The sequence below is a fragment of the Gavia stellata genome, chromosome 2 (genome assembly GCF_030936135.1).
Source record: "Gavia stellata isolate bGavSte3 chromosome 2, bGavSte3.hap2, whole genome shotgun sequence".
NCBI classification, from domain to species: Eukaryota; Metazoa; Chordata; class Aves; order Gaviiformes; family Gaviidae; genus Gavia; species Gavia stellata.
In genome coordinates this window covers 3,151,661-3,175,313 of record NC_082595.1, presented here as the reverse complement: position 1 = coordinate 3,175,313, position 23,653 = coordinate 3,151,661, and the positions used below count along the sequence as shown (strand labels likewise).

The 23,653-nt window shown below is 50.3% G+C and overlaps 1 protein-coding gene across 1 annotated transcript in view; it reads right to left on the bottom strand.

Annotated features, from left to right (window-relative positions):
• The window catches only part of GALNT14 (polypeptide N-acetylgalactosaminyltransferase 14), a 99,978-nt gene extending 93,876 nt beyond the window's left edge, over positions 1–6,102 (bottom strand). The window contains exon 1 of the mRNA XM_059835489.1: positions 5,974–6,102. Within this exon, the coding sequence (XP_059691472.1) occupies positions 5,974–6,102 (129 nt within the window). The remainder of the gene's footprint in view (positions 1–5,973) is intronic.
• Between the last annotated feature and the right edge of the window lie 17,551 nt (positions 6,103–23,653).

The following is a 23,653-nucleotide window of genomic DNA, read 5'->3' as shown; positions in this document are numbered from 1 at the left end:
ACTAAAAACACAGCCGCAGGGGCGAGGGCTTGGGCCCTTCCCTCTCACCTACCGAGGGGACGCCGGCACGCCACGCCAGCCCGCGAGGGACGCTGCAGCCCGGAGCGATCCCGCTGGCAGCGCGCAGGGCGCTCCGCAGGGACATTGCCAGGGGAAGCGGATTACAAGAGAGACCGTGATGCTCCAGAGCCCAGCTCACCCCGGGAGCATCACCACCTCTGACGCCCCTTCGGAGTGCAGCAGCGGGAGTTTTCCAGCTCTTTCTATCCTTCCAGAGCAGAATAAAAAGTATTTTTCTTCTGGTGCTCAACACCTCTTGGCAACAAGACACATGCCAGCTGCACAGAAATGTATTTAGCATCTTACCAGCAAAGAAGCAGAATCCTTGCATCCTCTCCCTCCTTCCCCGGTATTTTTATTTAAAAGCAGCAAGCTAGGAAAGGCATCTGGACATCCCAGTGCTCACCGTTTTGCAGAGCAAACGGGTCTCGTTCAATCAATATTTATGCCCCCATCAGTCACAAGCGTAACACGGAGCTCTACCAGAATGTAATAGGGGTAAAATGCATTCATTGCAATTAGCAGTGAAAAATTAACAGGGTTTTCATTGACTGCTTATTGTTTCACAGGTATCTCCGAGAGCACCTTGACGTGCAGTAGATTAATGAAACACGACGTACAAGGCAGGCTGCTCACCGTTTGTCCGTGGCTAGTTTAGTAGCGAGGTGACTGGGTGCTGACTTTGACAGGACCTCTCACCTCGCCCCTGCTCGGCGAGCACGCAGGCGTTCGTACAAGGGGCGGCCGTGCTGCGAAAACCTCCTTCCCAAGCCCGCCAGAAGGAAGGCAAGTGCCTGGGCAACGGCACCCGTGGTCCCACAGAGGAGGGCAGCTCGGGCAGGGGGTTGTGGTTTATATTTCCACGTCCATCGTGAAACACGCCAGCGGGAGACAGCAACTGGATTCTACCCCATCTCCTGCACTGTTAAAGCTCTGGACGTCCCAGAAAGCCTGGGTTTGCTCCTAGAGATTTCACTGGTAAAGTACGACAGAAGTTTCCTCTTCTCTCCCATCCCGGACCTATCCATGCCCCCCCCCCAGCCAAGCCCCCAGCCAACACGAGCTTCCCTGGTATTAAACACCCTGCCTTTTTGTTCCCGACAGCTTTGCCGCTTCAATCCCTTAATGGTTAAGATCCAAATTTTTGCAGTTATTTTAATCTCTTAAGTGGCTCTGCTGCTATAAAACTGACAGGAGTTTAATATCTGGAGACTGTCAGCTGAGCTCCAGGTGCTGAGGCTTTCTAGACGGCGATGATGCAGAAGGAAGCGCAGGCTGGTGCGAGGCACACAAGCGCAAAGCTGGCAAGCGTCCCCTTGCATCGAGATCCAATCCTGCAAGGCGCTGAGCCCCCCAGAGCGCTTCAGCAGGCAGCGAGGCTGTAGAGCCTCTCAGCATCTCCCAGGAGCCATCCCCCAGCTGCATTTGAACACGCTGAGAAAGGAGCTGTTGCATCGCAAACGCTAGTACAAGTATATCAGGTCACTTCTTTTAAGAATAAAGACTAAAAAATAAAAGAAACTTTTCCTCCGTGGCTTTTCTCCTGCAACCAAGCCCACCACGGACCTGCTTTCCCTCCAGAGGCTGTCAGCTGTGCTTCAGCCATTCTTCACAGGGATCAAGCCAGCATGCAGGAGGGAATGACGAGAAATAAAAACCCCCAATCCAACAAAAAAACACCTTCCTGCCCCTCCTGCATGCACTGCCCGGAGCACTGCCAGCCCCTCACTGTGGCAGGGCTCTGCTATACAGCCAGCTCCGTGCTTCGGGCTGATACGGCATTCACCAGGTGGAGAAGATGAGGTGACCAAGGGGTTGTCACCTACCCCTCTCCTGCTCCCTCCTTAGCAGCCCCCAGGGCCACGCGGCTGCAGCCCGGCACAGGGACGAGCCAGGGGAGCCGGCACGCTCACGGAAGATCCCTGCAGAGCCACACGTACTCCTCACAAATCAATTTGGGAATTTGCTTGTAATTAATCCCGCGTATCAGTTCCTCTCGTTATTTCTTAATGTAATTAAGTTATTAATTTATATGTGTGTATCCCCCCACTTCCCAAAGCGAAGCAAAGGGTCGGATCAGGGGGAGGCAGGGGAGATGCCGGGTGGTAGTGCGGGGCCGTGAGCCCAAATTACTGGAGCATGTGCCAAGCTCCGACGCTGCCTCCCTGTGTGACTTCAGGTGGGTCACCGGCAGCCTGATTTTCCAAGAGGGTTGAGCGACTCCAATTCCTCAGGAATCAACAAGAGCCAGAAGGATACAAAGTTCAATTAACCTCTCCAGGTCCCAGTTTACCCACCCGGAAAACCGCCGGGGCAGGGAGACAGGCTGGAACTAATTAATGCTTGCAAAGTATTTCGAAAGCCTCCGCCAAAAGGCAGGGAGGGCAGGAGGCATCCATGAGTCCCAGCTGATCCGTAACCCCGAGCAGCCCCGTATCCTCGCACCCTCATCCATCAGACTCGGCTTTCCGGCAGGCTGAGCCCCCGGCTGCTAACCAGGCACCCGGCCGAGCCACGTGGGCAACGCACCCCGGGAGAGGCAGGCACGCCGCTACGGCAGATTTATAGGACTTGATAAAGGGCAGGGAAGGGGCAAGGGCAAGTTTTGCTTATGGCACTAATAGGGCTTGATCTGCCCTTTGGAAAAGGAAAAAAAAAAAAACCAAACGCCAAGCGACAGCAGTAATAACAGCTCCGGAGGTACCGGGGAAGTTGTTCTGGGAACAGCTTCACTGGGTCTTAAATGGAGCGAGTTATGTTCTTCTACACGCTTCCAGCCCTGCAAGGTTACTACACCCCACAGCCGGGAGGGAGTCCCACACCCTAAAATCCAGCCTCAGCCTGCTCCGGCCGCCCCGGCACGTACCGCCAGCGGCTGCAAGCGGCAGGGAGGAAGAGGAGGGAAAGGAGGCGACAGGGATTGAGGGGAGCGAGGGCTGGCGAGAAAGGGAGCCCTCTGAGCCTGCCCGCCACCGGGCAGCGGTGAGAGATCCGCGGAGATGGGATTAGAGAGGAAAACAGGAAAAAAAAGCAAAAAAGAGGAGGTGAAGCCAAGCGAGTTACAACAGACGGCTGCGCCTCCCTCTTCGGGCACAAGCAGCTCGGGAAAGCTCAGCTACCGCTGCCAGACCTGCCCTAAATGCCCGCCTCCCCCGGGGCTGCGAGAGGCCAAGCTGGCAGCATCTTTTGGGGGTACGCAGGACTCGAAGACCGCGGCGGACCCCTCACACCAAGGACCTGCTCCTCGGAGACCTTGCCGACCCAACACAGGGTTCTCCAGCTGCAGGGAAAACATCACGAGCCTTCCTTTGGGAAAAGCTGAGCGCTGGATCTGGCAGACGATTTGGGGTAAAGGGCGAGGGGGGGCCCCAGACCAAAATAACAGCAATGGACGGGCAAGCCCTCCACGCAGCCAAGAGCGGCAGCTCCGCCAGCAGCAGCTCTGCCGCTGGCCCTTGGCAAGCCACCAACGCGCCACGGCCAGCCGGCGAGCTCGGGCACCGCGGCCTTCCGGCATCGGACGCGTGCTGCGAGCCCTGCCGGGAGACAGGGACGAGCAGGAGGAGGCATTACCAGCTGGAGCCTAACTAGAAGGGTCTAAAGGTTAAATCCACATGAGGCATGATATATGGTGTGCATATGGCCGCAGAAATAAAGCTCAACTGAGAGAGAAGGCAGAAGGGGGTGGGGGGATAAAAAAAACCACGTCGGAAAACGCCGCCAGGAAACTTGATGTGGATTTGCTCCGTTTCTCCACCCTAGCTGTGCTACAAAGTTTGCACTGCCGTTAGCAACCTACTACCTCCAGTTTCTCGAGGAATTTGGGATGACAGCTCTTAACTGCTCAAGTTTTCATCATCGGCAGCTGGTCCTGCTGGCCAGGGGAACGGGACCCGCTGGCCAGGGGAACGGGACCCGCTGGCCGGCTCCTCTCTGGACCGCAGCATCCCTGCCTCTGGTACCCAAGTCAGCTCTGCAGCCATTCAGAGGGGTTCACTGGAGTGACACCATGTCCCCGCACTTACAACCAGCTTATAATTCTTACCGCTCAAAAGTGGTTTCCAAAGCCAAAAAATGTAATGCGTTAAAAAAAGAAAAGAAAAAGAATACGCACTCCATGGATCTCAAGGGGATGCAACTGTTTTGATGGAAAATTCAGAGGAAATGAAGGAGAGGCAATTTTAGCAGTCAAATTGCTGGAGTTATGGCAACTTGGCGGTTGCAGCTTCGAAACTCACGGCCTGATCCCGCGTGACGGGAGAAGTTCACTTCACCAGCTGTGGGAGCCCAGCCTGGCCCCTAACAGCATCAGCAACCAGCACCTCGGGGTGGAGGAGCACTGAACGGGAGCCAAGAATCAAAACGGGCTGAAAAATGAAGCAGCAAGTCAGCTGCAGCTGGTGCTGAGCGAGAAGCAAGGTTCGTTTCAAGGAGAACATAGGAGCTCATGTCAAATAGGGGAGGTCTCATTTTGCAATTTTTAAGAACGCAGTTCCGACAGAAACCTATCGACACCAAAGCACAGTTGCAGTTAAGAAAGCACTTGTCTTCTAACTCTGTTTTCAGCGACTTACTGCCTTCCCCCGCTTAAATAAATAAATAATTTTTATATAATTATTTATTTTGGGGCCTGAAATTGCATAGATTCATTCCCCTCCGCTCGGATTGAAAGATTTCTTAAAGCCTGAAAAAGCCTCCTCAATCTTTTTTATTTTAAAAACATGGAAAACCAGTAATTCCTCTGGATGAAAAAAATCAAAGCAAGCTTTATGCGTGCTGACATTTTTTTTTCCAATCAGGTCGTTAATTCAGTTGCAGAGGTGACATATATACGAGGCTCTCCAAAGACCTGGCCAATACGTATAGTTGCCGTATGTCACGGGCCAAATGCTCAGTTGGGTGTCACTGGTGCAAAAAAGGGGCTGAGGGCTCACGCCCTTCCTCTGCCGCCGTAACCCTTAATCTCAGCAGGTTTTCAGGACCTGGGTTCTAACCCCGAGTAATTTATTCAAGATTTACAACAGTATAAGGAGGAGCAGCATTTAATCGATGTCCCTTGGAAAGTTAACCCTCAGCTAAGCTCAGGCTGCTCTCAGCCGTTAGAGAGGACGCAGGACCTCGCTCAAACGAAGCCGCTTGTGGCTCCCCGGCTTTTCACAGCGTTTGGACAGCAAAACTCCTCCGCTTCACTCCCTGCTTCGAGCGGGATGCTCTTCGCATCTCTCCTGTGCGCTCCGGGGACTCAAACACGACCCAGAAACAGGCGACTGCCGACGCACCCTTCTCCCACCCTGGCTGAGACTTACAGGGCAACGCTCCCACCCGCGCTCCGTCTTCAAACGCAAACAGTGGTGAAAGCCCCAGTGATTTAACGCAGCCGATGCACCCGCAGCTCTGCCAGCCGACGTGCCCCAACCCCGACCACCTAAAGGCTCTCCGCCTGCTCCCCTCTCCTTTCGGCCAGGGGGGAGAATCGAGCCCTTCTTCTTTAGCAGAGGGCTCGGAAACGCTGCGTGACCCACGGGGGGGGGGGAAGGAGTCGCCTGTCCCCCCACGCGTGACACAAACCACGCTTCGTTTCCGCGGGGCGCGCCGCTCCCCCGGGACCCAAGGCCCGAAGCGAGGGATGCCCGAAGTTGGCGGCGGGGCAGCCGACACCCCCGGGAGCCCGCGGGGAAGCAGGGAGGGGGGGGGGACACGGCTGGGATTGTCGCCAGGAAGGGGCACCGCCACCGGGGCACTGCAAGGGCCCGACCCCCCCCCCGGGCACCCAGCCGGTGCCCAACTTTAAGGGGAGCGCGATGGGGCGGGAGGGGGGGGGGGGTCCCGAAAACCGCCGGGAACTTCTTCCGCGGGCGGCCGCGGAGCGCCGTACCCACCGGGGCGGCCCCGGCCCCGCCGCCCCTTCCTTACCTCCGGCGTGCGCCCCTCGGCTCCCGCCGCCTCCAACTTCCTCCTCGCCCCGAAGAAGAAGAGGAGGAGGGCGGTGAGCCAGAGCACCCCCAGCAGAGACAGCGCCAACCGCCGCGTCGGCCGCCTCATCCTCGGGCGGGGGGGGGGGGGGGGAAGTCCGGCTGCGGGGGGATGAGGGGCCGGGGAGGGCGGTGGGCGCCTTGGGGGGCAGCGGGAGCGGGGTTAGGCGGGGAGGAGGCTCTCACCCGCCCGCCTCGGAGCCGGCGGTGCGAGTCCCGGGCTGTGCATGCTCTGCAGGGGAGGAGGAGGAAGAGGAGGAGGAGGAGGAGGCGCCGGGAGGAGGGGGGGGGGGCGCTGGAGCCGCTCGCCGAGGGAGCGCGCAGACAGCGGGGCTGGAACCCCGCGGGGGAACTGCGGGGCCGCGCCGCTGCCCGCTCCGCCGGGGACCGCACCGCACCGCACCGGCGGGGCTGCGGCCACCGGGGACCGCCGAGCGCACCGGGGGGGGGTGTAACCGGGAACGCCCGTCCTTCTCCCCTCCCACGCCCCGCGCGCGGGGCCGGGAAGCGCCGGGGCGAAGTTGGCCCGGGCCGGTCCCGGTCCCCAACCGGCTCCGGGGCGAGGGAGGGGGGGGGCCGCCGGTCAACAACACACAGAGGAGGCTCAAACATGACGGGAAGATTAATTTCTCCAATTGAAACAGCAGGGGGAATTCGGGTAGGTGGAATTTAATTACTGGATTTGGAAGAGAAGATGCGAGTCTCCGGAGCTGTCAAGAGCACTTAAAAAATAAAATCATAATCATCAGCTGTGGATACAGCTGGCAGCAGCTCAGTGCCAGGCTGTGGTCCTGCGGGGATGGCCCTCAGCCGTCACCCCTGTCCCCTGGGGTGTTCCCCGCTGGCTCCACACATGGCCCTGGAACAGCAAGGCGGACCATGCAGGGCAGCCAAAGTGGGAATTGCAGACATTGCTACGGGGAAAAAACCCCAAGAGTAGGACTCCAGGTACGAGCTGCCTCACCCAGCTGGCCCTGCTCACCTGCCTGCTCGTCTGATCCTGCCACTGACAAGTATTGCACGAGCTGAGCAATCCCTTGCAGAAGACATTAGAAAATAAATTAAGTATTGGAGCAGATGTGAGTCATTCATGTTAGTGCAAAAACTATAGAACAAACCCCATAAAAACAGGAATCCATGCATAAAGTAACATACGGAATGAATCGGAGATAAGATGTCAAATGCTGGAAAGTCCGATGCACATGTTGTAAACAACCTCTCCTATGCATTTCCCACACACGCCTCCTGGTTTTATTATTTCCTGCAGTTGTTTTCTGTCACTTGCTAATTTATCATTTGTGATCTTCATCCTCTGTCCTCCTCTGATTTATTTCCAGGGCTCAGTAAGCCCTTCTCCCCTAACATAATCCGTGCCTCTCAGGCCCAGCATTCACAGAAAGATACCCAGATAAAAATTTCATTAGCATCCACAAAAAGGGACATTTCTCTTTCTTTGTTTTAAGACCATCTGACTTTGAAACGCCTTTACCAGAACGACGAAATCCAGGTCCAGCGGGCAGGCTTAGGCTGAACTTTGTTTTACAACAGCAGCAGCGGTGCGGCCGAGCAGGAGCAGAACTAACCGAGTGGGAAGAGCGCGGAAAGCCCTCATGCCCTGGTGAGCCACCAGCCCGACGTCACGTGGGAAGCCTGTGCCAGCCTGAAAATGCCGCCTCTTCCCATGGCGTGCATCATTTTTCAGGCTAATTAACCTTCCTCAGCCCCATGCTCAGGATAGCTGGACCACCACGCTCCGGCTCTGCCTCCATGAGACACGTCTGCCCAACCAAGAGAGGACCTGCAGGTGGGTGCAGGTGTTGTGCTCTTCCCCAAACTGTTGCTTTATGCTGTTTTCTAAAAGCTAAGGTGAAGCACCTGAGCAACTTCCAGCAGCTGAGGCACATCAGTGGTGGCTTTTCACATGGCTTATAGTTGTCTTCTTACCTTGTGCCCACCCCAGCTATTGGCACGGGCTGGTTGCTGCCTCTTGCATACCTCCCTCTAACCCCTTTGGAGCAGGAATGGCTTTCTGACCAAAAAGATCATCTTGCCACAAGTAGAAAGTAGCTGCTGGCGTTTTCCCGGCTGGGACGAAGCGACCTTGGCTGCTGTAACGCAGCGGTCCCCCGACACGGTGGCAGAGGGTGCTGAGCTTTTCCTACCAGACCTTGCTCCATGCTAGGAGAGCTTTTCCAGATAAAGGCACCTGGGTGTTATCATTCAAAGCTGAATTAAAAATCTCATCTTCTTTGTAGGTCAGACTTTCAGCAGAGTTACTACAAAATATAGGGAGGGAAATATAGAAAATATCAGGGAAATACATTACAAATTAGATTACAGGTAAGGTAATAAATGGGAGAGACCTGACAAAAATGCAATCAGATAATGCTATCTTATTACCTTGAGAAACAACTCCCTCTGCTGAGGGAAAGCTTTATTGGCAGGGCTCGGCACTGTGATGAATAACTCGCTGTGCCTGGCTGAGATAACGGGCAAAGGCCTGATTCTTCCCCACTGGCACCACCGTTACACCAGCGAGGAGGTTGACAACACCAGCGTTCGGTGACACGGGACAAATCCCTGCCCTGTGGCTGCTCCGCGCAGGGGTCCCGTGGTGAGGCAGGAGATTCGAGGAGCTCTAGCAATGCGTACAATCTCCAAGGAAGTCTATCCCTCCTGACCGTGTGCGTGTGTGGTGGGACAGATAATATTTTGAGCAGAAGATAGTCACAGCTATTTAAACAAGAATGAGGCAAGAGTGCAAATCTGTAGGTTCAGAGTTATTCGAAGTCATCGACTTTCAGAGACTTGTATAAAAATCCTACTGCAATTCTGTTAAAACCATGGCAATAAAAGAAATAAATCTTCTGTTGTATTATTGATACCCATACGCTCCCCATTTTTCTAATTTTTCATCTGCCAATCTCAGATGCTTCCCAAGTGAAGTCCATAACATACTACCTGTTTCCAAGAGAGAAAAACAGGAAAGAGAGACAGGAAAAAAGTCTAGGGAATGGGTATTTAGCATTTGTTGACATCAGCGTTGCGATGTTGGTGAAAAGTGATTGTTTCATGAGAGCAAAAATAGGACATCGTTTCTGAGTGGAAGGGGGACTCTTCACAACTGCAGCCTCAGGCGATGGCCTTTCGGGGTCCTGCCTTTAAGGAAAGGGTGGTAGGGAAAAGAAGCTCTCCTCGCTATTTCAGGAGCATCTGTAAAGCACAGCAAGAACATTTCCAAAGGAATTTCATCTCACCAGGTCTACAAACCAGCTGGGCACTGCTTCAGTGCAGTTTATACTAGGACTACTCCTGGGTTTGAGTTCAGTTCACATCCGAAATGCCATCCACAGAGAAAAAGAACACATTCCTTTTCCAAAAGGATCACAAATAGCTTGCAGTTTGTTCCTGGAAATTTGAAAGGGGGATATACAGATACCCTTGAAAAATGATCTGAGGAAAGGATCAAAATCTACCCCTGACTTGGGATGTTGGGGTGTCTCAGCTGAACATCCCAGGGTATTGTAACATAGAGGAACTGAGCTCTGGCTGAAAAGGGGTTCTAGGACACGAAGCCCCACTGCCGGGGGATGACCTGGCACAGCCCGTTGTTCGGGGCAGCACAGCTTCTCCACGAAGAGGTGCTGGGTGCCGTAGCAGATATATCAGAAAGAATATGTTTGTTTGCCAAAATAAGAGACCAGTGTTCAAAAGGGTAATGTGTGGTTACAGAGGGAGATGGATTCTGTTGGGTGGTCAACAGTGCCCTCGTGGTCCCTACTCCAGGCTTGGGGAAGGAAGCTAATACAGAGGTTTCTCTCCCACCCCTGGAAGAGGGTGTGCTACACGTAGTTAATTTAACCACGCTGAGGACAGGGCCAGGAGAGGAGGGAAGAGCACCTCAAGGTGCTCCCAAAGAGCTCTTTTGGCAAGTGCTGAGCATCGGCACGTTCCCCAAGAAGCCCAGCTGTCCCTCGTCACCCAGCAGCAGAGGTGCCAGCCTGGGTGCAGGGCCTCCAGGAGAGCAAGCCAACACATGCCCCTGGCCCAGGCACCACCCGACAGCCCCAACCTGCTCCCAGGGGATGACTCAGAAACCATTTGCGACTTGTCTAGGGGTGGAGCTGTGCTTCGAACGCAAACAGTCATGTCAGTGACTCTTCCAGGTTTATATTTAATACAGGAACAAAAAAAAAAAATCCCTTTTTGGATCTGCAGCTGTTGAAAAAGCCTCCAGGTCACCTAGTCTGTTCCTAATCCAGTCAACGTGGGCAGAAGAAGGGGAGAAGCCAGCAAGTCCTTTGCACAGGAGCAAGGGGAGATCATTGCTTTGCCATGGGGGTCCACCAGCTCTGCAGCACTTGTCACCACCATCCCTCAGCCCCATGGCATGCTGCTGCAAGGGTGCAAGTATGTCCTGAGACAGTGGCTCCTAGCCATGGCTACCATCACACACAGCCCTCAGGGTTGTGAATGAGAGTGAGGGCTCTTTGCCACCTCAGACGGTACCCCACCATCTCAAAAAGCAGCTACGGTGAAGGCTGTTGAAGATATGTGAATGGTTACCCACATTTTGTGCCTTTGATTTTGTACTGTAACAGGAACAAAAAAAAAAAAGACCAGTGATTATGCTGAACAATGTTCTCCCTGCGTACCCTCAGAGAAGACCACAGATGTTAGCGACAGCTCTGACCTAATACAAGGAGAATTGTAAGTTAAAGTTCTTTAAAAAAGTAAAAGCTTTCTAGTTGGCTGTCTCCCTTCCCTCACTGAGATAACAGAACCGTAGCTTGTCCTACATCTGCAGCCTAAACTGGAGGGTCAAACATGAAGCTGTGAAGCACTCACCTTCTCCGCTCGGGCAATGACATCACTCCGCACCTCCTCACCTACGGCTGCAATGAGAAACGGAGAAATTCCTGCGGGCTTTTTGCCACTGTTGAGGTTGCAAGCAGATCTTTTCCAGTAACTGTAAAGGATTTTTTTCTTTTTAATTAAACCACAAGCATTCTTCTCTAGCGAACTTTCCACGATGGCATCTCCAGTTAATTAAAGGTTTAAGCTGTCAGCAAATGCTATGCATTAAAAAAAAATAAAGAGGAGAGCTACTTTAATAGCATTTGTTAATTGAAGTTCTCATCAAGTCAGCTGCAGGAACACAAGCTGTTCCCCGAGTAGATGGGCACCAGCATACATCCAGACGTTCACTTGCAGTTGCTACAAGCCAGGCTCCCACCTTCAGCCTAGCTCGTGTGGCACAGATGAAGGAGGCAGTGCTGAGCTCCCTCACCGCTGGGACAAACGCAAAGACTTCTTTATAGTAAGGCTGGAGGAGGGTGGGGGAAATTCTTGCCTGCCACAACATATTATATCTTGCATCTTTAGCAACTGCAATTCATGTTCTCCCCAGTCTTTGGCTCCATTTGCTGGAGCACAGGTTTTTCTGGATTAGATGCAGCCTTTTTACTAGCTCCCAGCATTTTCAGGTGCCTGACAGTGCCAGTACGAGCAGGTGTGGGAACAAGAGCCAGAGCAATGGGAGATTTGAAGGGAGATGCATTGACTTCAGCATGTGGCTGCAGGACATAGGAAGGAGCACAAGAACAGAACCCTTGGGCAGTGCTCTTCTGCTGTTACCACCTTCCGTACTGTTCACTGGCTGGTTTTGACCTGCCCTGCTTTTATGTAGCTTGTTGCCACCGGAGAGCCAAGTCTTCCGAGTCCTGTCTCCAGTGGTTGACAGTCTCTCCTGATGCTCCACAGCACAGGCATTTTCTGGGGAGAGCCAACGGTTAAGTGATGGCCGCTGATCCCGCAGCCTGGTTTTTCGGTGTTTTGGCCCCAGGGAAGCTGTCTAGCTCCAGGTCACTGCATCAGCAACCAGTGACAGCCACTGCAAAGGGCCACGAAAGAGCATTTGAGAAAGAAGGCAGCAGATAGCTTTATGGGCCAAGTTGCAGCAAACAGTCTATAAACAAACGTAAGACAGGGCAGATGAAGCTTTACCAGCAGCACCCGAGCCTGTAAGGTCCCAGGCACCCTGCAGTCCTCAGCACAGCTCTGGCAGGCACCCATGCTCCCAGGGGACCCCAGTGCTGCTGCAGCTCTCCAGGGAAGCATTGCTGCTCAGCTGCCTCCCAAGCAGATGTGCTCCTGTGTGCGTGCATGCATGCGTATGCACACACCCCCCATCCATCGCTAAGAACCCTGCCAGAATTCAGACCAAACCCTTTTGTTACTTTGCATATGCTAAATCAGTCCTTTTAGCCAGCTGCAGGACTATGGCCCTTAGACACATTCAAGCCCATAAGTGCAGTTTGGACAGGTGACACTCAAAAGAATAAAGAACAACTCAGGTGATGGGTGAGAGAACACATCAGCCAAAAGAAAGGTTTGTCCTTAAAGCACCTTTAATGCCTCTGTCCTTTTGTGTGCAGGTGTTAAGCAGACTTCGGAGCCAAATCTCTATGTCTGTGATACGTAAATGTGGCCCGATGCCAACTGGGATTTAGGCACCTATTAAAACAGCTGGCAATATGTAATATTGCACCGGGCATTTTGTGGGAAGGAGCTCTTTCACAGCTGGATGAAAAGTTTTACCCCCATCTTCCTCCTAGAAAATTTTTCATAGAAAAAAATTCTTGATTATTCATCCCTCCCCTCTCCTGAGACATCCAAAAAAATGAAGAGAGTGAGCCACACACCACCTAACTTCCTAAGATTTCAATCCCATTATTTAGATGAAGTGCCTAGGAATGGACATTTCTTCCATATACAATCAAATGCTTTAATTATAAAGATGGAACAATTTAGTTTTGATCAGGCAATCTCCTGCTCTCAACACAAAAGCTCCAAGGGGCTAACATCTAACCCCATATCTTCTTAAAAAAATAGTTAAAAGCAAGCAGTTAATAAGAAAAAGTGGGCATAACCTCAAGGTCTATACTTGCTCCACATCGATCTTTTCATGGGATCAACTGTGATCTCCTACAGGAGACACACATGGTGCTACAAATCCTGCCTACCTACAAGGGAACAATATTCAACCCCGAATGTGCTCGGGTGGATTAACATCTCATTTCCCATCACCAAATCATTGCTATTGGTTAGAAAACAAAGCAGCAGCTTGATTTCCCCACTAGCAGGACAAAATTTCAAGGCTGCTGTTTAGAAAACAAAGTAATGTTTAATTGCACACATTTGTTTTGCTGTTATTAAGCAAGAACAAGTCAGAAGCCCAACAGCATTATTTTTCCCTCCCCACATAACACCTCATTAATTCAAACCTGTTAGAATTTGTTAGTCCCAGAGGCTCTTGTTGAACCAGAACGATCAATAGATGCAAACAGAGCAGGTAAAGAGGCAATCAGGGTCCTAGAAAGTTGAAATATTTTCCATTAGGACACCGTAATAACTTCCCCTGAACAAGCATTTCAACGGCTGGTGCTATGAGCAAGGGGACATCCCAGGTAGGAGCAACCCAGGCGAGAGGCTCGAGGGAAGAGACGCATCTCGATTTGACCACACAGAACAGAAGGTGCTCTGGACAGCAAGATGCGCTCCAAAGAGCTCGGGCTATCCCACCTAGGAGGGGTATTTCACGGGAAATTCTGCATACGGGAGATAATTGGAAGAAACCGCTCCAACGTTGCGGGTTCTGATATCCTCGCAGTAATGAGCGCACAAGCAGATGATGCATATGCATGAGAACGTAATTAAGAGTGGTAAAACCTGGAAGATTTTCAAACTCCATGGCAATTACCAACTTAAACACACAAAAAATTAAGATAGCCTTATACCCAAAGGAAAGTTGTTATTCCAAGTGCCTTGCCTCATTATAGTTAGCTTGAGCTCAGACAGCAGGCTAGCGAGCAGGGCAGAGCTGCCTTCCATTAGCAGCAGGTGCTCTCCCCAGGACAGAGGCAGGATGCTGACATCCTTCTGCTCTTGCCGAGACATCTCAAACAGTCCCAAAATGCTTTATCAGAACAAAAATAGAAAGCGGAGGGCGCATATGACTGGCAGCTTGGGCTCCCCTGTTGCTCTTTGGGCTTCTCTGGTAAAGAGCGTTCATGGACAGAGCACTACCCTGTGTAAATAGATTCACTAAATAAATGTGGTAATTATACTGAATATTATTCTCAGTAGAAACAGCAGCAGGGAAGTGATTTGCATAAGAAATAGGGATTATTCATGTAAATGAGTGTGTTATTTGTTTATAGGAAAGATTAAGTCTCGTCTAAAGACCTAGAACTCAGCTATACGTAAAAGCTAACACTTAACCAGCATCTCGCGCCTTCTCTGTGCTCTCCCCACCTTTATCAAATTCATCTTTGCAGGACTAGCTATGTTTTTCTCATCAGTCCATTTTGCTAAAGCTCAAACTCCCCTCAGTCCAGGGGATAGTTAAGCTTCTCTTGGGACCCTGGTTCTGGCTGCCCTTGAAGCCCCTTTACAGAAATTCAGGCTTTTAATCTTTGTTCCAGCAAGCTGAGACTAGTGGCAGGAGAAAGAGGAGCCATTTCTAGGTTTGAAGAGCTGAGCAAAAAGCCTGACTTGGGAGGATGGATCCTTTCCTTTTCTTCCTCCGGATGCTGGATGCAAGGAGCTCAGGTCCCAGGCTGGCTCTGCCCAGCCCAGAAGCACCCTCAGTTTTGGGGGGCAGCGGTAACCCAGGGCAGGCTAGCATAGCCTTACAGCCCCCAAGAGCTGAGCTACTGATGAAGACACTGTGTGGCCACCTCCCACCCTCCGTGCCACCCCACGGCATGCTCGCCCTTGGGGTACTTTCCCCCTGCTACCTGGGTGATGCAGAAAGGGTCGATCCCGTCGCAACCACCTCCTATTAACATCAGGACAGCCTCATCGCAGCAATCCCAAGCCCAGGGTTATTCAGCAAGGGAGGAACACTGATATAACACAAAAAGCAGCCTTAGCTGACACTGCAGGACCTTCACCCTACCACTCACCCCTGCAAAACAGCTACCTCAGCTCCTGGATCTGTGCTGGGAAGGGCACAAGAGCCAGCACAGCCTCTTAGAAAAGCAGCTTTACCAACAACCAGGAGACCTTCTCACCAGGCTTTGCCTGCAAGAACCTGCTAATTAGAGGCAGCTCTTCTTATACGCCAAGTCATTGAGGAGAAACACTCTCAGCTGATCCTAACTTTCATGAGTATGCAACAGTGTGGGCCACCTGAGGATCTGTTGCCTCTAGTTGCTTTAAATATTTTGAGAAAGGATGAACGTCTGCCTCACAATCAAGTGGGAAAGTCTTGATTTACTGTCACAGTAAGCTCTCCAGTGACAGCTGTGATTGCAGCTCAGGTTTTGGCACCTTAATTCAGCGAGGCGATGTGGACTTCTCAGCTTGCTTCAGCTGTTTCAGGTGGTTGGTGTTGATACAAGTTTTTTCATGTTTTTTGAATTTATTGCAACATTTTATGTAATTTAAAGAGTAGCGTTGAGGAATGGTACCTCCACATGGCCTTTCCACCAAATTTCTCCTGAGATTTTGTATTTCCAAGTACTTGTGCACCATTAAAAAAATAAAAAGATGCAGGAGAAATAGGGGTTCCTTCAACTGGACTCGGCAATTTATTCTTGCAGCATATGAATTATTTTCTGTTAATTCATCCCCTAAATTCTTTATGTGCTTAGCACTGTGTTAGTTTGATGGAGTACCCTTTTCTTTTTGCATTTGATACAATTAAAGTTCTGCAAAACTCAGCGGTTTAAACTCTTGGAAACTTGTGCTCATCGGAAAATACTGATCCAGACGACGGCTGTGAAGTGCTCAAGCCTTGCTTCCGTGCTCTGCCCTGCACAAGTAGAAGGGCAAGCTGAAGTGGAAATTGAGTTCTCAGTAATGCTCATCTCAGCTGTTCAAAAATCGTGAGCCCTTCAGATCAAAGTACTTTGGAGACGCTCAGGGTTATTTCTGTTGTCCGTATTTGCCTGAGCAACGTTGAGAGGCCAGGAGTCACAGTTCTCCAGAGTTCCCAAGGACAAGCATCTTAATCTCCAGTATCACCGAAAGGCAGGTAGAGCAACGCTGGCAGAAGTTGGCCACAACGGTTGTGCTCAGCACGGGCATCACCTGGGTTTCAGAAAAGGGCTCTGACAAGCATGGCTCCAAGTTAAAATAAGACCTCCAGTCGTCTGTCCCACCACTCTCATGGATGCGGTCAGACCCCGGTGCCGGGACGGACCGTCCGACATGAGCCAGTTCCTGCGTGACTTCAGACATCAGCCCGAAGAGCTGGAGCTAATGAACAACCGGAGGAATGTTGGTCAGGGGAGCAGAGGGGAACACCTCAGCCCTTCGGTTTTAATCTGTTGACACATGTGCACCCATGCCCTAAGAGTAGGAGACAGTTTTTAAGGCTAGGGTTTTCCGAGCTGTGTGTAAGATTAAGGAGCATGTAGGAAGAGTGTGTGATGTTGAGTTTGTTTTCTTTTTTTCCTTTTAAAAGGAAACACAGTAAATGACAATAAACACCCGAGTTACAGAGAAGGGGCGACGTGAAATCTCATACCCAAAGATGTGCAGCACTTCAAGATATTCCCTGCATCCAAAATGGCCCTTGGCCATTTCCATGACCCTTTCTCCGGACAGGACGTGCTCGCTGTGTGCTCCAAAGCTCTGCATTGCCTGCTCAGTTTTTAGGGGAAACATGCAAATAGGGGGCTGGATTTAGAGACTTGCAGAGCAGGCATGGCCACAATTTCTGGAGCGGTATTCCTAGCTAACACTTTGATGTTGAAGGGGGCAGCAGGAAGAGAGAGACAGTGGTAACGAGGCTATCTCAGACATAACCCCTCTGGGAACTCGGCGCTTGGCTGCAGAGGTAGGAGTCTTCTGCAGCCTCAGCCCAAGCAAAAAGCAGCGTCGCCACTGCCAGCAGCCGGGCTGAAGGCACCGGGTCAGGGTTGCTTAAGACCCCATTTCTCACTCATCAGCTCCAGCTCTTCAGCAGCGTAGAGCTGCTTTCAAGCAATAAGTGGTTTATGTCTAGCTGCAGCGTATTTATGAGAAAGAAATCCTGCTTTTACCTGAGGAAAAAAACCTACTTTAGAGCAACTACCTCTTTCATTTCGTCTCGCTTAATGAGCACCAGCTATAGACATCCTTCTCATAGCCACGTTTGCAGGAGCGTGAGGATTTCCACGGGGTGCTTGGCTCTTAACCCTTCCCTCCACAAGATGCATGTGTGACTTGTTAGGAAAAAAAAAAAAAAGGGTCTTCATAGCAATCCACATTCTGGCTCTTTTGAAGCTGAAAAAGTAATTTCCACATTTGTACACTGTTCACTAAATAGTCCATCAAAATGGGCTTCAGGAGAAAACTAGAATTTTAATTGTATGCTTTCTTAATGGACATCCCCTGCACTAGATTATGGGTGCAAATTTTCCTAGAAAAACTAGTTCCCCTCAACAGCACTAGTGAAGTCCATTTCCATTGCCTCACAAAACAGCCAAAAATTTCCACAAACTCCAACTTTGTTTTCAACGTGACTCTTACTGTGAATTTGGACTCCAAGGACCAACCTTACCATCACCGTCCAGCTGTAACGTTATTAGTGATACAGGGGATATGTAATTCACCCAAGAATCATTTTCTATGACACTTTCCACCACTTCTTCAACAAAAAAAAGAAAAAAATAAAAACAGGCGATAAGCCCATGTGGAGAACACTTCTTCTGCCTGGTATCTAAGCCACCACAATGCAGGTGGGTGCTTTGCAAGTGGCATCGGTCTCGGCACTGCCAGGCTGGGTAGAATTAGTCAGGATTTTGTAGGTTTTTTGCTTTATCTGTGGAAAGTCAGCTTCCTACATTACATAGCTGATCTGAGCAAAACAAAGGTCTGCCTGCATTGGAAGGGAGCGCGATGGAGACTTTCATTTCCCCAGAATAGGTAGTGTAACAAATCAATCCTGACTGCACTGATAAATTGAACTTCAAGCTTGGTGATACTGCTTTTCAGGTCTAATCCAGTGTAAGACACAGCAGGAAGGAAAGACAAAGGCGCTCGTTAGCATTTCATGCTGCAAGGAGCTGCTCCCTGAGCAGGAGAGCAAAAAATAAAGGTCTTCTTTTTCCCTTCTCTCTCAGCACAGTATTGCAACTATTTTTGAGGAAGGTGGCATGGGGTGCGTGGGGATGTGCGGGCATGCAGATAGAGAGGTGCAGAAGAACTGCCCAGCGATCGGTGGCTTCTTGCCAAGCCCCAAACTTTGGGACGGGATCATAACTCGAGCTCCTGGGTGCCGGTGAGAAAGAAGTGTTGCTTATGAGAAAAACTTGGCTCACAGCAATATGGGGATTATACAGCAGCAATGCTCTGGGATGTAAAGGGAAGAGGAGCTGGTGGGCTTCAGGAGGCTGAGGTTCAGCTCAAGTCTTGACTGCAGAGCCCCAGGCTGAACACAGACAGATCACTTCTCCCCGGGAACTGCAGAAGTACTTCTTTTTCTAAGTAGACGGCAAGTTCTACTCTCCGGGTCACACAGCAGCCAGCACCCTGGAGACCTGATCTTCCTCCCCTCACCACTGTAAATAATAACAAAGGGGATTTTTGCCCTTAACTTTTCTGAATCTGGATGTCACACCTGTGGGAAACTCCAGCTTTTCACCCCTCTTCCACATTGGAGCACAGGGTTGCATTCAGCTGGAGTCCAGCAGGGCTAGCGTTGGGAGAAAAGTCTCCCAGCCCTCCGTGTTTGGGCAGAAAGCTTGAAACATTGGCCTGAACAGCTCACAAAGGAAATAAAAACAGACTTAGGGTTTGCAAATTTTGAAATCCCATTGTTTTAATTGAGTCTCCTGGTGGAATTGCAGGAGTGGAGAGGGGGTGAGCGAGAACTGGTGGACGCTTGGATTTGGCAGTGGCTTTGACTCCATGTTCCCACTTCATTCCCATCACTGCCCTGTGCAAAGGTCTGCGCTGCTGGGACACCTTGCACCCGCTCTGCTCAGTGGCCAGCCTTTGGGCACTGCCTGCCCCGGGGAACAGGCTTTTCCTTCCAAAAGCTTTAAAGTCCTCATTTTTATGGCTCCGGTACAATGACAACTTGCCCTTTAGAGGTCCCTTGTGTGGGTCATGGAGTTAGTATTACATGTACTGCTTAATAATTAAAAACAAAGCAACATTATTCACTCTACACAGAGCATCTCATGGTATGGTCAAAGTCCACAGGCACAGCTTGGCCAGCCACGATGGTGGTTTGTGCAATAGCCACTTACATGAATATAATACCTCCCAGCAAAGGACTGTAACATGCTTTTAGGTAAGGCAGGAGTCTCGCTGGCCCCACTGTAAAATTGGTGAAAAGGAGAGATGAGACTTCAGACAGAGAACTACACTGCAGTGTCTCAACAGCATATAGACCTTCAAATTGTATTGATTGCCCAGGAATAAATACACAGGTAGGCAGAAATACTCAGACCTCAAACCTGGCTCAGCCTGGTCTCTCTCCAAAGGTGGTCATCCGGTCCAGTGGCCAGTCTTGTTTAATATCTTTATCAATGATCTGGACAAGGGGATCGAGTGCTCCCTCAGCCAGTTTGCAGACAACACCAAGTTGGGTGGGAGTGTTGATCTGCTGGAGGGTAGGAAGGCTCTGCAAAGGGATCTGGACAGGCTGGATCGATGGGCCCAGGCCAGCTGTATGAGGTTCAACAAGACCAAGCGCCGGGTCCTGCACTTGGGTCACAACAACCCCAGGCAACGCTACAGGCTTGGGGACGAGTGGCTGGAAAGCTGCCCTGCAGAAAAGGACCTGGGGGTGTTGGTTGACAGCTAGCTGAATATGAGCCAGCAGTGTGCCCAGGTGGCCAAGAAGGCCAACGGCATCCTGGCCTGTGTCAGAAACAGTGTGGCCAGCAGCAGTAGGGAGGGGATCGTGCCCCTGTACTCAGCGCTGGTGAGGCCGCACCTCGAATCCCGTGTTCAGCTTTGGGCCCCTCCCTACAAGAAGGACATTGAGGTGCTGGAGCGTGTCCAGAGAAGGGCGACGAAGCTGGTGAGGGGTCTGGAGCACAAGTCTGATGAGGAGCGGCTGAGGGAACTGGGGTTGTTCAGTCTGGAGAAGAGGAGGCTGAGGGGAGACCTCATCACTCTCTACAACTACCTGAAAGGGGGTTGTGGGGAGGTGGGTGTTGGTCTCTTCTCCCAAGTGACAAGTGACAGGACAAGAGGAAATGCCCACGAGTTGTGCCAGGGGAGGTTCAGGCTGGATATTCGGAAAAATTTCTTCACTGAAAGGGTTGCCAGACATTGGAACAGGCTGCCCAGGGAGGTGGTTGAGTCACCATCCCTGAAGGTATCTAAAAAACGCGTGGATGAGGCACTTAAGGACATGGGTTAGTGGTGGACGTGGCAGTGTTGGGTTAATGGTTGGACTTGATTATCTTAAAGGTCTTTTCCAACCTAAACGATTCTATGATTCTATCCCTAGCTGTCCAAGGGCAAAAGCCCTGTCATCTTAGAACAATTTGTTCCCAGAGGGCAGTTCTTCACCTTTTGCCTGAAGCCAGATGTCAGGTCTCTGCCCCAGCTCTTCACTGAGGCCATGACCATGCCAGCCATGCTTGTCGTTGCTCTAAGTCTAAACCCATTTTTGAATCCTGTTAGGCTTGAGAGTAGAGCCTGTCCTGTTGCCGTCTGAACGGAAGCCCTGACCATGCAGCATGCACACAGCGAGGCTGACCGGTACCTGCTGTACCCTGACTGCACACTAAACATGCACACCAACTATATCCAGGAAATATGAAATACACACACACACACCTGGAAGTATCTTGCGGCAATAAGCTCTAGCTGAATATTTTGTTTGCAAAGGGTTGATTAGTTCCTTTCAATTTCATCTCAGTCTTACTGTTACAATATAGCTCATCATCCAGCTCCTCTTTGCACTCCAGCCATTATTTGCTATTCTTGTTATTTGCACCTGCCTTTTTCAAAAAGGACCTTTATTAGCAATACTAGTCTCAAGCTGCAGCCCCACTTCTCTTTCATTTCTGCTAGAGTGATACCACCCACTGCAAAGCTCAGCATCTCTATAAACGCTGTGGTTACAAACGAATGCATCCTACACGAGCCTTTTAGACCGTTTTTTTCCACAATGCACATTGTAAATGAGGAATAATATATCTTCAGAATTGCCCAGAAAATGTTATTCTGTTAGCAATACAAAAGCCTCACAGTGTCCGAGTAGGTGCCCTTGCCAAAAACATTTTATTGTGAGCCAGATAATTCAGTTTGAATTGTACACGGTTTGGTATAATCATTCCAGTAAAGCATTCTTTATAATTCTGTAACAGAAAGTCACATGGCTCAATGAAGTTTATTGCTGCAAACGCTTAGTGATTCACAGCATGGTTGAAGTCTGTTTCTTTCCTGGATCAAGTAATCAATAGCAAAATAATCTCCCTGCAATTACAGTACTCTGCATTAAAGAGGTGTGAAGTAAATAAGTACAAAATCTGATATAAAAAACAATGTGTACAACATTAAAATGAACTGCAATTTGAAACTGGGTGTCCTGCACCACAGTTTTGCACATGGCCTGTGGCAGAGCTATGTCCAGCATACTCCTAGCCTTAAATTCTTGCTCAGCTGATTGCACACATTGTGCAACAAACCCAGTTGGGACTGACAGATTTTCATCCCATCATGTCGAACAGAGTCCTGCCACGGACACTCTGCACTCACGCAGAACCCCTGGCCATCCCTGTGGGTGCCGGGGACCATCTTTTTTGGAGCGCATGGAAAAAGCGAGACCTACCGCTCTCTCAATCAACCTTTTTGGTTCTTCCGGTGCTGCTCCTGCACACAGTAAATCAGTGTTTACAACATCCCCCACGGAGTTGAGTGCAAATTAAATCAGGCTAATTTAGTTTGCACCATCGTATTCAGCTGCGAGTCACAAAACGGAAGAGAGGGATGACAGTTGGGAGAGGGCACGTGCTTTGTGATGGGAGCTGTTAACAGAGACTCTTCAGGAGCCTGGCAGGATGGCAGTGCTGTGACACCACTGCTCAAGGGCCCTGGATGTCCCTGCTCCCTCTAACCAGCCCTGCTTCACAGATCTGAACCCTGTGGCTCCAGTGACACCACAGTAGGCCACTCGCAATAGATGATAGATCTATCAGCTGTTATAAACGAGTATAAACACAGCTATCTATTTATCTAGTTCTAACAGTTTTCTCATAAAAACAGTATGAAAATGATACTGTTTAGAAACAGACTGTTCTGGGGAATAAAGAGCGCACTGTTGTTTTTTACTGTTTAATGCCTCCTGACTGGGAACACTTATACGCAATGGGGTTTCTCTCTAAATACGCTTATGCTGTTGCACAGGCTTCAATGCAGTGGTAGGCACATACCTGAGCTCAGGCTTTTGCTCGTGTTTACATTCTTATCCACGGTTCACCTCATTCCTGAATCTCATATGCACTCTAAAAGGATATTTATAAGATTAAGCACCTGAAAAGTCACAAAAAGCCAGAGGGAAGGCTGCCTATGCAAGCTTAATATAACTCCTTCCTACAAAGGCATTAGACTACGGTCTTTCATTATATGTTCATTCCTGTTGGAGCTCCGTTTCATTCCGCACCTAGACTAGGCTGTGAGCTGGAAAAGAGACACAATTGTGCTGTCCACAGGAATGCAAAAAAAAAAAAAAAAAAAAAAAAATCAAAGCAGCAACCTGTAACAGGCACTTAGCATGGAAATTTCCAGCCCAAATAAATAAATGATAAGAAAGTGAAAAAGGACCCTAGATAGATGTATCAAGTTATCAAGTAACTCTAGAACAGAGTTTGATATGAATAGTCCCACTTATAGCATGTTCTCTAATGCTGTTCACAGCTATGCACCCAGTTTCCACTATTTGATTAGCTACAACCTACATGATGTGCCTGCATCATTTAAAAGTACACACATGCACACACTCTCCCTCATCCTGCTTTATAAAAAGTAACTGACAAATACCCAAATGTTTTAACAGGCTGTTCCTGTGTTATGCTACAGAAAACATCTAGGCCCCGCCAATCTCCAGTGACTTAAAGACAATATGGGATCAGTTTACTTCTCACTGTACTGTACTTTTCGATCTGCAGAGAAAACCCACTGCCTTTCTGAAATAAATCTGCAAACATCACATCCTCCATCCACAGCAAAGGGCTGGAAGCCCGGCTCATCACTTGGTCAAATCGACTTAGGTTCACTTCAATAGGGCTATGCTGAGCTATAAAAGCTAAAGAGATGGTTTGAAAGCTTGCAAATCACCTTTCCAAGTCATGGCTAGGGAAGGGTGTTCATTCAGATAGTCCCCATCCCTTCTTCCCCACAAGCACTCAGACTCCGGCTCTCTACCATGGACCTAGCAGCTGCAGAACTGAGATTTCCTCTGTAAGGTGGCAAGCCGCCCAAGGCAAGGGCCGTTTCTCTCCCAGGCTCAAGAGCTCCATCACAAAGCACAGCCTCTGGGCACTACCACAATGTATGCCATCCTGTAACAATAACAGCGTAACATCAGCATTAAGTAGGTGACCCCAACAACTCAGTCACTACACTCCATGGTGTAACACTGTGCACCCGTAGTGGTTGGCATC